Below are 13,497 nucleotides of genomic sequence, written 5' to 3' on the forward strand. Positions count from 1 at the left end.
TCAACACATTGAATTTCTTTCAGTTTCTACAAGTATTGAGTTTTTTTAAAGATTTATTTATTCTTTCATACAAAACCAGGGTACAGGCCAGATGTGTGGAAGGGTGAGAGGATTCACCAGAGACAGAACAGGGAACAGAACAGGCAGACTGACTGAAAGACACTGCTGGGCCTCCCCGGTGGCGCAGCGGTTGAGCGCTGGGGTTGCGAAGCTGCCCGCAGCCTCTGCGGCGCCGGTTCGATTCCCGGCTGCTCCCGCCACCGGAGGAGGGTCCCACATGGTGCGCAGACCTCTCCTGCCGCCCGCTGCTCCCCTCAGCAGTGTACTTCGGTCCTTCTGCCTGCTCTGCTCCCTGCTCTGGCTCTGGTGAATTCTCTCACCCTCCCGCGCTTCTGACTGTACCAGTGCATGTATAAACGAAACAAACGAACAAATAAATAAATAAATAAAAACATGAAAAAAAAAAAAAAAAAAAACCCCTGCCATGAAAGACACTGCTGAGGGGCAGCGGGGGAGACAGGATATGTCTGCCCTGCCCATATGTATCTCCCCGGCTGGCTGGGATCAAATCCATGCTGCAGAGGGTTGCAGACAGGTTCACAGTGCAGCATTCAACCACCTGTGCCACCAGGGAGGCCCCCAAGTATTGAGATTTTTCAACCTAAAGACTTCTGTGTGCTTTTCCCACATAACTAGAATGCTATTGCCCATTCTGCCTACCTCTCCATCTTATCCTTTCAGTTCAGTTAAATAGCTCTTTCTTAGAGGATTTTTCACATTACTTACGTTTACATTAGGTTGATAATTTTTTAAGATTTATTTTATTTATAAAAAGAACCGGGTACACAGGCCAGATGCGTGGGGAGGGTGAGGAGGATTCACCAGAGACAGAGCGGGGATCAGAACAGCAGAATGACTGAAATACACTGCTGAGGGAGCAGCGGGTGAGACAGGAGAGGTCTGCTGTGCCATGTGGGTTGCTCCACAGTTGGTGGGGATCAAACTGTCACTGCAGAGGCTGCGGACAGCTTCACAGCACTGTGCTCAACAGCCTGTGCCATCTGGGAAGCCCCATTAGGCCTATTTTCTTATTCTTTTTCATAACACCCTGCTCTTTTCCCTCATCCCACTTATCACTATCTATAAGCTTTCATTTATTTTTATAGTCATTTAATGTCTCCATTCCCTTCTGTACTTCAAGTTTCATAAGGGCAAGAATTAAGTCTGTTTTATTACCTGTCCCTGCACACTATAGGCCTATAGTTTATACCAGTTGAGTGAATAGTAAAATGTCACATTTGGTTGACCAGGGATCTTGCTTTCGTACATTAATCTACTCCCACCCCCCAATATCTCAGCAAGCAATATTAAATTACAATCTGTATATCTGCAACACAAAGGCGAAGGCAAGATCTCCCTTAAAATTAGTTCTTAAGGGCCTCCCGGTGGCGCAGCGGTTGAGCGCTGGCTTGCAAAGCTGCCGGCGACCTCTGCGGCGCCGGTTCGATCCCCGGCTGCTCCCGGCCACCGGAGGAGGGTCCCACATGGCGCGCAGACCTCTCCTGCCGCCCGCTGCTCCCCTCAGCAGTGTACTTCGGTCCTTCTGCCTGCTCTGCTCCCTGCTCTGGCTCTGGTGAATTCTCTCACCCTCCCGCGCTTCTGACTGTTACCCAGTGCATGTATAAACAAAACACGAAAAACAACAAATAAATAAATAAAAACATGCCTCTATTTAAAAAAAAAAAATTAGTTCTTAAAATGTCAAAGTCATAGCTTAAAGGGGACTCACAATTATGTATGGAACACTTACTTATGTGATGTTTATGATAATATTGTAAGTGGCACTGAATGTGTGCCAACACCATGCTAAGCAATCCATGTGCTTTATTTCACTTAATCCTCACAACCATTCGAGGTGTTAGGTATGATCCCATTTTATAAATGAGGGAACACAGTCTAGAAAGAGCAAGTAATTTATTCAGAATCTGACACAGACAGTGGCAGACTCAAATTTGAATCCAGATTTATTTGTTTTTACACCAAAGAAAAAAGAAACGTTACAGTAGCCTTTGAGGAGGGCTAGATATGAAACAGAATTGCTAAAATTTGGGATGAATACAGATAAAAAGGGTCAACAGGACCAATAAAAGCCTGTATTGTGCAAAAACAGAACAAATTAAAATTTATTTCAGTAAGTTGCTACATTTGAAAAAAGGAAAAGAAATATTTCAAGTGATGAATTGGTTAAATTAGTGTACCTAACTTACTACAAAAAGGGACAGTAGAAAATACTATTTTTAAAGATTTATTTATTTATGCATACAAGAACTAGGGTACAGGCCAGAGGTGTGGGGGTTGAGAGGATTCACCAGAGACAGAGTAGGGAACTGACCAGGCAGACTGACCGAACTATACTGCTGAGGGGAGCAGCGGATGAGTCAGGAGAGGTCTGCTCCACCACGTGGGTACCTCCCTGGGTGGGGATCAAACTCATGTTGCAATGGCTGCAGATTGCTTCATAGGTTGCGTCTTAACCCCTTGCGCCACCAGTGAGGCCCAGAAAATATTATTTTATATTAAAAAGCAGAAGGTAATATTTTTGGTATAGACATAAATGTTAAACAAAGTAGACAGTTTGGGGATGGAGAATTGAACTAAGCAAGAGGCAGATAGAGAAATTGATATTCAAGGCCCCCAGTGAGTATTAGTGCAGCACACTGCTTCTCAGATTGATTGACACCAAAATTAGTATTCTGCAATTTGTAATTAGATGTAGGAAGCCAGAGCACTTTGGAGGCATTTGATGGGTTCTCAGGCAGGCAGCTTAATTGGTAATGAGATTTACGTGTTGATGTTAGAGCAGCAGATTCAAAGTTGAAGGGTGATATACTCCTACCTGTTCTCTTTCTAAAGAACAGACTACTTTGTGTATATGAAAGTAGGATTAGACACATTAGGAATATCTCTCGCTCTATACACACATATAACTAGATACAAATATTCTAGTAAATTTTTTAAGAGTTAAATTAGTATAGAGTTCAATACAATATTGATTAAAATAGAATGAGTCATTGAATTCCCTTTTATGTATTTCCTTAGCTGTTATTAATACTCAAACGCAATGACAATTAGGTGGCATTTGCAAATAGGCATACCCTACTTGCTGACAGCTATTAATTGTCCTTGTTAACAAGATCTAATATATTTATCTCATGCAAAATCTTACTAAATCCCAAATTTCATTTTCCTGCTCAAAATAATTTTTAGCATAAAAATTCACTTACAGTTGAAAATTCCAGGTCACAATGAATGTCTTTAGGTGCTGTAACTGTGCAATTTTGATTTAAAATAATAACATTACTTATAAATATAATTAAATTCCTCTCAATCTTATGAGAGATGGAAAAATAAGAATAGCTACAAATTCTTTGCAACTCCTCCTATCAGGAGGTGGAGTATATTGAATCTGGACTTGGTTAGTTGACCTGCTTTGCTAAAAGAACATTAGTGAACATCAAATAGCCAAAGATTTAAAAAACATTTGCATGATGGGGCCTACCCTGTCCCTTGCTACTTTTGATAGTCAGTGACCGTATAAAGAAGCTCAAGCTAACCTACTGGACAAATATGTTTCAGCCACTCCCATCATACAGCCAAATGCTAGATGTGTGAGTAAGGAATTCCAGGATCCATCAGCCTCTGAGAACTGAATACAGGGACATCAGTGGCAGAACTACCAAGCAGAGCTGAGCCCAAATAGTCAAGTAAAAAAATAATTAGTTAATAACTAATTATGTTTTTTTAATAACACCTAGTTTTGGAATAGTTTTTTTTTTTAATGCAGCAAAAGCTAACAAATATATACTCCTGCTCAAATGTATATATGTATATATATATATACACACACACACACATAGCTGCAATGTATGTCCACAGAACTAATGGTTTGCATTGTTTTTGTTATCTCAGTTATAATGAAAAGGTTTTAGGATAATGTACATTGCGAATGATGTAATAACAAGCTCCATTTGCATGATTAAATGGCAAAGTGAACAAGATACACTTTCAATTAATATAAAGATTCTATACCTTTTAGTTCAAAGGAATTTTTTTTCAGGAATTTTACACAGTAGTAAAAGACATAAAAATCAGATATATAGTTCACTGTGAATTCAATAAGACAGTCATAAAATCAAGATTCTTCTGGTTTATTTTAAAAATTAGCTTTTATTATTTAGGGAAGCATTTAATAGGCTGTTTTATAATCTGATTATTTGATACATCTTCATGAAATGTATCAATTTCATGAAAAGTATCTGATTTTTAAATTCTTTCCATTTATGTGATTGTCACATACATGTTAATTCCATGTACCCTTTGGTTAAAACATACTTAGGTACATGTGACCTATGTCAAAACTATTACAGTGTTCATGTCAATAAAATAACTGTCTGCTTTCACCTCAGACATTTCACAGTCCACCACCAACATGTTACCCAGTTCTAACAAAATCAACATATTCTCTACTTCTCCAATTACTCTCAGCACACAAATCTCTTGTAAAGGTTTATCAATCTATTTGATTTCAGCCTGCATCTACCTACAGTGAAACAGCATGCTGGGATTAAAAAGTTTATAGCTATCACTACATGAGGTTTACCATTCTGCTGTGACAAGCCTTATACAATAGGAAAAACCCCCAAACACATGACTTGTCCATAATCTTGCTAGAGAATTGAAAGGCAAAATCCTGCAGAGATTATTCACCTTTTACCCAAATGTTTATCTAACCTTGTCACTTAAAGAATGGCAATATATTCCAATGAAGGAAACTGAAAGTTGCCTAAAGTAGCTTACAAAGTTGCATGTGACATATTAAGAATGCATTTCTTTGAAATGTTCCATTAAAAAGTCTTCTAGCATATGCACAGTCACAGTGCAAAGTTTTTTTTTTTTTTGTTATTGTTGTTGTTCATTTTTTGCTTCAACAATAGTTTAAAGAGACCAACCACAGGCTTCTGTTTACATTTAACTTTTGTGAATTTAAGATTTGATGTGGTTACAAGTTATCTTTCAGAAGCATAAATGAACTAACAGCTGTGCTGAATGAAAATAAAAGCAATTCTGCTAATACCGAACTGCTATATAATGCGCGACATTTTTGTCAAACTCAACTTTTCCAGCAGTTTACAAATGAGGCCCAGAATTCTAAGTGATATGTATCTGGTCCTTAGGGGACAGAGAGGAAGAAAGGGGGTGGAAAGATATTTTGGGGGGCAGACAAGGTATAGTAGGGTGGGTGGGATCATGGTTTCCTGTTCTGAAATTCTTTGAGAAATTTCTAAGCTAAAAGACCCCTGTGAGTTCCATGTCAGAATAATCAATTCTGAAAACATACTTCACATGTGACAGCCACATGTGAAACACTTTCACAAACTCCCCCCATACACTTCCTCTCCACACAGATGTGCTGTTAAGTAAAAGACATTGCAGGGAGAATCATTGTGCATTTTATGTACTAAGCTGGGCTTAACCCATTTTTCTCATTGCATCCTTGCTACCAAGGGAATTATCACAGAATCCCTCTCTTAGGAAAAGTTCTACTAACCTCAGCAAATTTTGTTTTTGGGAGTGGCCATTCATAACGAACAGAATTTAACATCCATCCACAACCAGTTAACAATTTGAGCACTTCTGACGTGGCCCATCACTCACTAAGTAACTGGCGGTTCCTGCCCAAGATGACCCAGAGGCAGGAAGCATCTCAGGGTGGGAATCTTTCTCCCAACCCTTCCTTCCAATGGTAGACAATGAGGGTAAAAATTTAATAAGGTACATCCTTCTAGGGGCAACTGAACCTCACCTAAGAGTGTTGTCCAGGTGGCAGGGGCACCGCTTGTCACACTTGATGCCATAGAGTCCTTCAGGACACAGACGGGCCTCACAGTGCTCGCCAGCAAAGCCTGCTTCACAGAGGCATGAGCCGCTCACATGGTAGCACTTCCCTCCATTGACACACCGGCAGGTCTCAGCACAGTGAACTCCATACATGCCAACGGGACACTGGTCCTGGCATCTGTAACAGGAAGCAGAAATGAAGATAGATCAGTTTGTGCCAAGTGTAAAGAAACAGTTCAGATAGGCTTTGCTGTGTATAAATGGAAATGACATTTTGGATTTTATATTTATTTAGCAATTGTCCCTTTACAAGAAAAGCATTATGATGAATTATTCTGGCAACAGACAGTAGTAACAGCAGGCTGACCTGGTCAAAGTAGGAACAAGACCAAAAAATTTATGAGTTTGGGACATATTTTACACCTTGAACTTACTAAAGGAAGGCATAACAATTTAGTAAGTGCCAGGAAAGGGAGAAAATAATTTGCCCAAATGTTAGTGTCAGCCCATAATTAGGAAATATGAAATTTTTCATTTCCTACCCATTGCAAAGGGAAATTTTTGTAGTGAAATTGAAACTAATTTAAAATTCTCTCAGCTTGGGCCTCCCCGGTGGCGCAGCGGGTTGAGCGCAGCGCTGTGAAGCTGTCTGCAGCCTCTGCAGCGCGGGTTCTATTCCCGGCAGGCCAGGGAGATAACAATATGGTGCGACAGACCACTCCTGTCTTGCCCGCTGCTCCCCTCAGCAGTGTATTTTGTCAGTCTGCCTGTTCTGTTCCCCGCTGTCTCTGGTGAATCCTCTCACCCTCCTGCGCCTCTGGCCTGTACCCCAGCTCTTGTATAAATAAATAAAATCTTAAAAAAAAGAGAAAGTTTCAATGTTTAAAAACAAAATAAAACTCTCTCAGCTTTAGTGTTGACAATTTTCAATCTCAGTAATATGTCTGCTCTTTTCAAAGCTGAATGGTAATCATTGGTCCCTTATTTAGAAAATTATGTAACTAATATAGTCTCCCTTAGAACTGGAGAAGTCTGAGCTATTGAAATCTAGTGTCCCTGGTTCCAAACTGAGGAGCTCTTGATAGGATGTTTTGGGGAAGGCTTGTATTTCTCTAAAGTAAAAATTTTGTGAAGTGTGGTAATGTCCTCTGTTGGGAAGTAGGAGTGCTAAATACAAGAAAAAAATCGGAGCTCAAAAATTAACTTACTATTTAAAAGAAATGATATTATTCCCAGAGCAAGGATATGTTCTAGATAAGTTGGAACAGGTGGGAAGCCAGGTTGCTGGAGGGAATCATAATAGAAAAAAATTATCATCACTCCATGGAAAACATGGAAAAGCTCCATGGAAAGTTTTCAGGCCAGCCTAGTTTCGCTTTAACTAGGAAAGGTGGCTGGATGGGGCGCTCTGCGGCAGGAGTGCTTTCCCCAAGGGAGGGGGAGACAGAATCTCATCTGGTCAAGTATTTGGCACAAGTAGGGTGTCCTTTGTGAATCTCAGCAGCCACTTCCCGAGTGACTATCAAGTCATGCCACACCCAGAGTCAGTGATGTAGACCAACACTGCACTTTTCATATCAGAATAATGCAAAGAGCAAGGGCATGACAACTTAGTCAAGCCTGCTTCAAAGCAACGGCAAAGAGGCTGAAAAGCAAACATTTTTGCTTTTCCACAAGGCTTTGCTTATTTTTAATGACAGGGTATGATCACCAACAATACCAGGCTTAGGCCGGATTCTATTTAAGCGTAGAGGATAAATCTTGAGAAGTCTTTGATATTTTTCTGGTTCACTCTGGCTCTAGCATACATATAATATAACAAAGACAAGGAAAGGGATCTCCTGCATATTTAGTTTCTTAGACTCTAGACATCTTTAGGAGTGGTTGTCAATAGGTAATGTCTTCAAATCAGCTGCTCAACAAACCATTAGAAAAATTCTGGAATAACTGAACTAATATGTAGCTTGAAATCAGATGTGTGCTTTAAAGTTACCTATTGAGTACACCTATTTTAGGCTATAGTAGTTTTATTTTTTTTAAGATTTATTCATTTATTTATTTACTTATATATGCATACAAGAATTGGAGTGCAGGCCAGAGGTGTGGAAAGTGAAAGGATTCACTAGAGACAGAGTGGGGAGCAGAACAGACAGATCAACTGAAATACACTGTTGAGGGGAGCAGTGGGCGAAACAGGAGAGGTCTGCTGTGCCATGTGGGTTAGCTCTCAGGCCGTGGATTGAACTCATGTTGCAGTGGCTGCTGATAGCTTCATAGTGCTAAGACTTAACCTCTTGTACCACCAGAGGTCCCCTATAGTGGTTTAAAAGGTACTCTATTTTTCACTTGTAAGCAAATTTCATAAGCCAAGTCACTTAGTCTATCTCTTAAAGGTGTAAACTTTAAAGAAACAAATGCTAAGGTACAAAATTGGGTCTTATTGTGGGCTCTGCTGAAGGCTGGCAAGACAACTTTGCAAGCTGTTCATATTATCTTGCACATCAGTGCCAAAAAGAAAAAGATAAATAAGGTAAAATAATAGTGCTTTCTTTCTCTTACATGGACTTGAAAACAAACCCAAATGCTAAGTTTTGGATACCATGATTTCAATTTAGTGAGTGAGCAGGGTAGAGATCGAAGGCCTGGGAAACTGTCTGTCACCAAATGACAGGGAACCATGGTGTATATTTTGTTTTATCTTGGCTGAGACTCCCCTTTCTCTGGGAAAACAAAATCCATAATAGCTGGTCCTGACCCATATTTACCTTTCCAGCTTATAATTAAACATAGTACTAGTTTGTAGCATAAATGGCAAAAAGCCATTTGTCTTTTTCTTTACTAAAGTAGCTATTATATAAAGCATGGTTAATGCTCCCACTGTTCTTGGTCTGTGTTGCACTTGTAAGAGAATCCTATTAATAAGTATATCTGTCTCCATCTACTAAATCCAAATGGTAGGACATTTTCCTAGAAGTACATATTTTCCTTCTCAAAAATAAATACAATCATAGAGTAACCTGAACCTTTTTTGATGCATTTAATTAAAAGCCTTTGTCAGAGACACTTTTAGGGGGGCGGGGGCGGGAGGGGAGGGATTGGGGTCAGAATGGGGGGGCTACAATTGTATGGGGAATATAAAAATAAAATTTATTATTTAAAAAAAAATAAAATAAAAGCCTTTGTCAAGTAGGCTTATTTCTCTTTTTGGCCCCTTAATTGAAAAAAAAAATCATCATTTCCCAGTGAATTAACGTAGCTTTTATTATACCAACTAAGAGAAGAAAAACTATCTTAGGAACCAGTAAAGGAGGAAATCTATTTTCTCAGGCAGAGTGCAGAAAGGTTGATAAAGATACAGCAGTAACCACAGCGGAAATGTGAGAATTTGGAGGTTTTTTTTTCCAGATTTCATATCATGCTCTGGAATTGGAAAATGTGGATAAACATAAATAAAAATAAACTCAAAAAACATGACACTAATTCCCAAACCAGTGAGGAGCACAGGCTTGTTTTAATACCATTTTTTTAAAAAAGATTTATTTTTTTAAATCCTGTACAAAAACTGGGGTATAGGCCAGAGGCGTGAGAGGGTGAGAAGATTCACCAGATACAATGGGGAGCAGAACAGGCAGACAGACCAAAGACACTGCTGAGGGTAGCAGCGGGTGAAGCAGGAGAGGTCTGCCGCACCATGTGGGTATCTCCCTGGCTGGCCGGGAATTGAACCCACACTGCAGAGGCTGTGGACAGCTTCACAGCACTGCACTCAACCTGCTGCACCACCAGGGAGGCCCTGTTTTAATACCATTTGAGTTATCATCTTGTGTCTCATTTCAAACTTAAAAAAAAAAGGAAGCAAGTCGCATATATGGGGTGGCAGCTACCCCTTTCTCCCTTGTCCTTTTGAGCATGTCCTTCCCTAGAGTGACCGGAATAACTGGCTAAAACATGACTCAGTGTGAAAAAAAATCACATTCCTTATTAGAGTTGGATCAATGGATCACTTGCCTGCCTTCCTAACATCTGGATTGCTGCTCTGGAGGAAATATAAAAAGAGCTGGGAAAAAGTCAACTTTTCCACAGACGTGGATGCAGGAAAAGTGTTCCTCATTTGAAGAACAAGCTGCATCTTATGAATTCCTGTCTATAATTTTGAACCTACCTCCTTTAAACCACATTCTTCTTCAGTTTCAGGGTAATATGGAACACAGGCAGGGAAGGACAGTCTTGGGTTAACAGAGTCCATAATTAATCAATAGATCTCTCCATCTAGCTAACAGTTAAGGAAAACCAATTAGGTGCATGGACCCATGCTAGGCCATCAAAGGCCCCAAAGAGGTTCCTTGACAACCCATTAGCATTAAGAACACCCTGTTTTTCACAGAGTCTAAATACCCTGGTTACCAGAGGGAACAGAGGGGAGAGAAGAGAGAAGGAAGAGGAAGAGAGAAGGGAAAGGAAAGGAAAAGAATAGGGCATTGGATGGGCGGTTTGGTGGAGGACGCATAAGGCATATGCACACATGGAGGAGTAAATATTTAATGCCAAAGATATATGGATATGGAAAGTACTTACAAATAAATAAAGAAAATGAAATATCAAAAAAGAGAGAACATTCTGTTAACCCCTTCAGAAGACTTTTTGTGAGGATCTGTAAACTTGACTGTGTTAAATTACATTTCCTCCCACATTGTCCTCTCAATCTTTCCACAAACCCTAAAGCCTATTATTTGGACATCCCATTGCTGCTTTGTCTGCCTCCAAGGTGCCTGTTTTGTTTTTTCTGTTGGCTCTCTGGCTGGGAAGGCAGTCGCCACATCCTGTGGATGCTTTCCTGGCAGCTGCCTGCGGTGGTACCTGCGCCTACAGGCAGCAGCCCGCTGGCCTAAGCTGTCTGATCAAATTACACTGACTTCTTTCTCAAAACAGGGCAAGTGACAAATGAAGACCCCTCCCTCACACTGCCTTCCCTACACCTCCCACCACAAATTACCCCATAACCATTCTTTATATTTCTTTTCATAGTGACAAATGTCCTGTGTGTGTGTGTTTGTGTGTGTGTGTGTGTGTGTGTCTACTCTAGAATCCAGATGGGGTTAGCATAATTGAAAACAGGAATCAAGTCATCAGTTCATCATAAAAACAATAGTTATAAGAACAACTAAAGAAGCAAGTTCACCTTCAATGTCCTTCTCTTTAGCTTTCTGCCTTATCCTTATTTAATACGACTGCATAACTGAATAACTTTAGTGTGTGCTGAAAGGAATACTATAACTAACTAATAAGTCACAACATTAGACCAGAATTTTAGAAAGGTAAAAGTTAGAGAAGAAGGTTTAAAGAATTCCCTAGTTCAGAGGTATTACCCGGAAATAATGATAGCTGATATTGTAGTTTCTCAACATGACCTAAATTGCTAAGCACTAATATTTATACAGTTCATATCAGTCACTTAACTACAGTAATAGATAATAGTTGTGTGTTTCAGCATTGTTCTAAATGATTTAATGTACTAATTTATTTAATTCTTGTAACAACCCTGGAGGAAAGTACTATTATTTGAGCATTATAGATGAGGCTATTTCTAAGTACACAGGATCCAAAAACTTTATTTTGGACAGTTTACTTTTCTGCCTTCAAGTCTCTTTCCTCTAACATTATACCCACATCTAGTGAGCTTCATTATCTAGTCTTCCACAACATAACACATTAAAGAGCAAATTAGAAGATTAGGGTGAACAAAGTTCTTTCTGGTAACACTTCACCATTCTAATAATAAAACAAAAAGTCAAGTGGTGGATGTAAGAAGCACACGAGCACAACCATTTGCTCTTATTTCATATAAAAACAAAAAACCTTATAAGTTCCACAGGAAATTTCTCCATCACTACCACACAATAACAAGACTGATATTTTTAACAGAATACTGAAGATTTTTTTTAAAGATTTATTTATTTATGCATACAAGAACTGGAGTACAGGCCAGAAGTGTGGGGGGTGAGAGGATTCACCAGAGACAGAATGGGGAACAGAACAGGCAGACTGACTGAAATACACTGCTGAGGGGAGCAGCGGGTGAGTCAGTTGAGGTCTGCTGCACCATGTGGGTAGCTCCCTGGCTTGGGATAGAACTCATGCTGCAGTGGCTTCAGATAGCTTCATAGGTTGTGTCTTAACTCCTGTGACACCAGGGAGGCCCTTTAAAGTTATTTTAAGAAGCTAACTTTAGCTATCGTTATACCCAACATATTTTTAAAAGATACCTAAATATACATCCCATTTTAAGTTAAATCTACAATTTTTTAAAAAGATTTATTTATTTATGTATATAAGGAATGGGTGAAGGCTGGAGATATAGGGGTGGTGGGTGAGAGGACTCACCAGAGACAGAGTAGGGAGCAGAACAGGCAGATCTCCTAAAATGCACTGCTAAGGGGAGCAGTGGGCAAAATAGGAGAGGTCTACTGCACCATGTGGGTGAGCTCCCTGGCCAGCAGTGGATCAAAGTCATGCTGCAGTGGCTGGCCATAGTTTGATAGCACTGTGTCTTTAACCCCTGTGCCACCAGGCCCTATCCACAAATGCTTAAAATATAACTGTTCTAGACACTCAACTGTTTAGAATGATATCATCCTGGGTTCTGAATGGTATTATTATTATTATTATTATTATTATTACTATTTTAATGTTTTTTTCCTAGTATCTTCAATTCATTATATCTATGATTCAGATTCTATGCACTGAGTAGGGCTAGAATCTGTCAAATACATTTATAACTTACTGATGTTTCTGGAATATTATAGTCACAGACACATGACATCCCAGGTGCCCCATGGAAAATCCCAGCTTTCCTTTCATGCCATTACAAATGGTCAAAGAAATACCAGACTGTCCCTTACCGTTCTCCTATGTATCCTGGACCGCAGTGACATTGGCCTGTGGTGGCATCACATGTCCCTCCATTATGGCACTGACATTCTTGAGAACAGTTCTTTCCAAAGCGACCCTCAGGGCAAGGCTGACCACACACTGTGCCCTGCATTGAAAAAGACTTGGAAAATTAGATGGGCCTCCAGCCAGGGAAGGGCTGAAGGACAGAAGACAAAAAGTGAGGAAACGGAAAAGTAGGGAAGAGGATATGGGAACAGGGCTGCAAGAAAATTAAATGAAGGGGATTTTAGAACACACAAGCTCTGCTCACCATCTTTAAAAATTTAGAAATTTTAAATTGATTTACTTATTTGATAAGCCTAAAACTCAAAAGAGACATTCAAATATGGCAGCATAGTAATCTTAAGAAATAGCCATATTAAAAAACTGAAGCTTAAGATAAAATTGCATCCAATTATTATGGTAACCTAAGGAATTTATAAATCCTCCTAAGTATTCTTCCTTGTGTCTTACACGTACAATAAGTCAACAAAACTTATTGAGCATCCGCTACATAAACAGCAACATCTGGTGCAAATGGAATATCCAAATGCTTTACCATATGCTCCTTAGAAAATACACATTACATTGGCTTTGCTTCTTATATTCAATAAGATTGAAATTCTGTGTACCCGAATTAACACCAACATTGCCTAAGAAATACTTCTA

At 39.6% G+C, this 13,497-nt stretch overlaps 1 protein-coding gene across 10 annotated transcripts in view; it reads right to left on the reverse strand.

Annotated features, from left to right (window-relative positions):
* The window catches only part of MEGF10 (multiple EGF like domains 10), a 340,065-nt gene that overhangs the window by 48,869 nt on the left and 277,699 nt on the right, over window positions 1–13,497 (reverse strand). For all 10 annotated transcript variants that reach the window (XM_037509425.2, XM_054694471.1, XM_054694465.1 and 7 more), the window contains 2 exons: window positions 12,798–12,934; window positions 5,864–6,076 (listed from right to left, as the gene is read on the reverse strand). In XM_037509425.2, the coding sequence (XP_037365322.1) occupies window positions 5,864–6,076; window positions 12,798–12,934 (350 nt within the window). The remainder of the gene's footprint in view (window positions 1–5,863; window positions 6,077–12,797; window positions 12,935–13,497) is intronic.

This window comes from Talpa occidentalis, unplaced genomic scaffold (assembly GCF_014898055.3).
Source record: "Talpa occidentalis isolate TD23 unplaced genomic scaffold, MPIMG_talOcc4v2.1 talOcc4.13, whole genome shotgun sequence".
Classification (NCBI taxonomy): domain Eukaryota; kingdom Metazoa; phylum Chordata; class Mammalia; order Eulipotyphla; family Talpidae; genus Talpa; species Talpa occidentalis.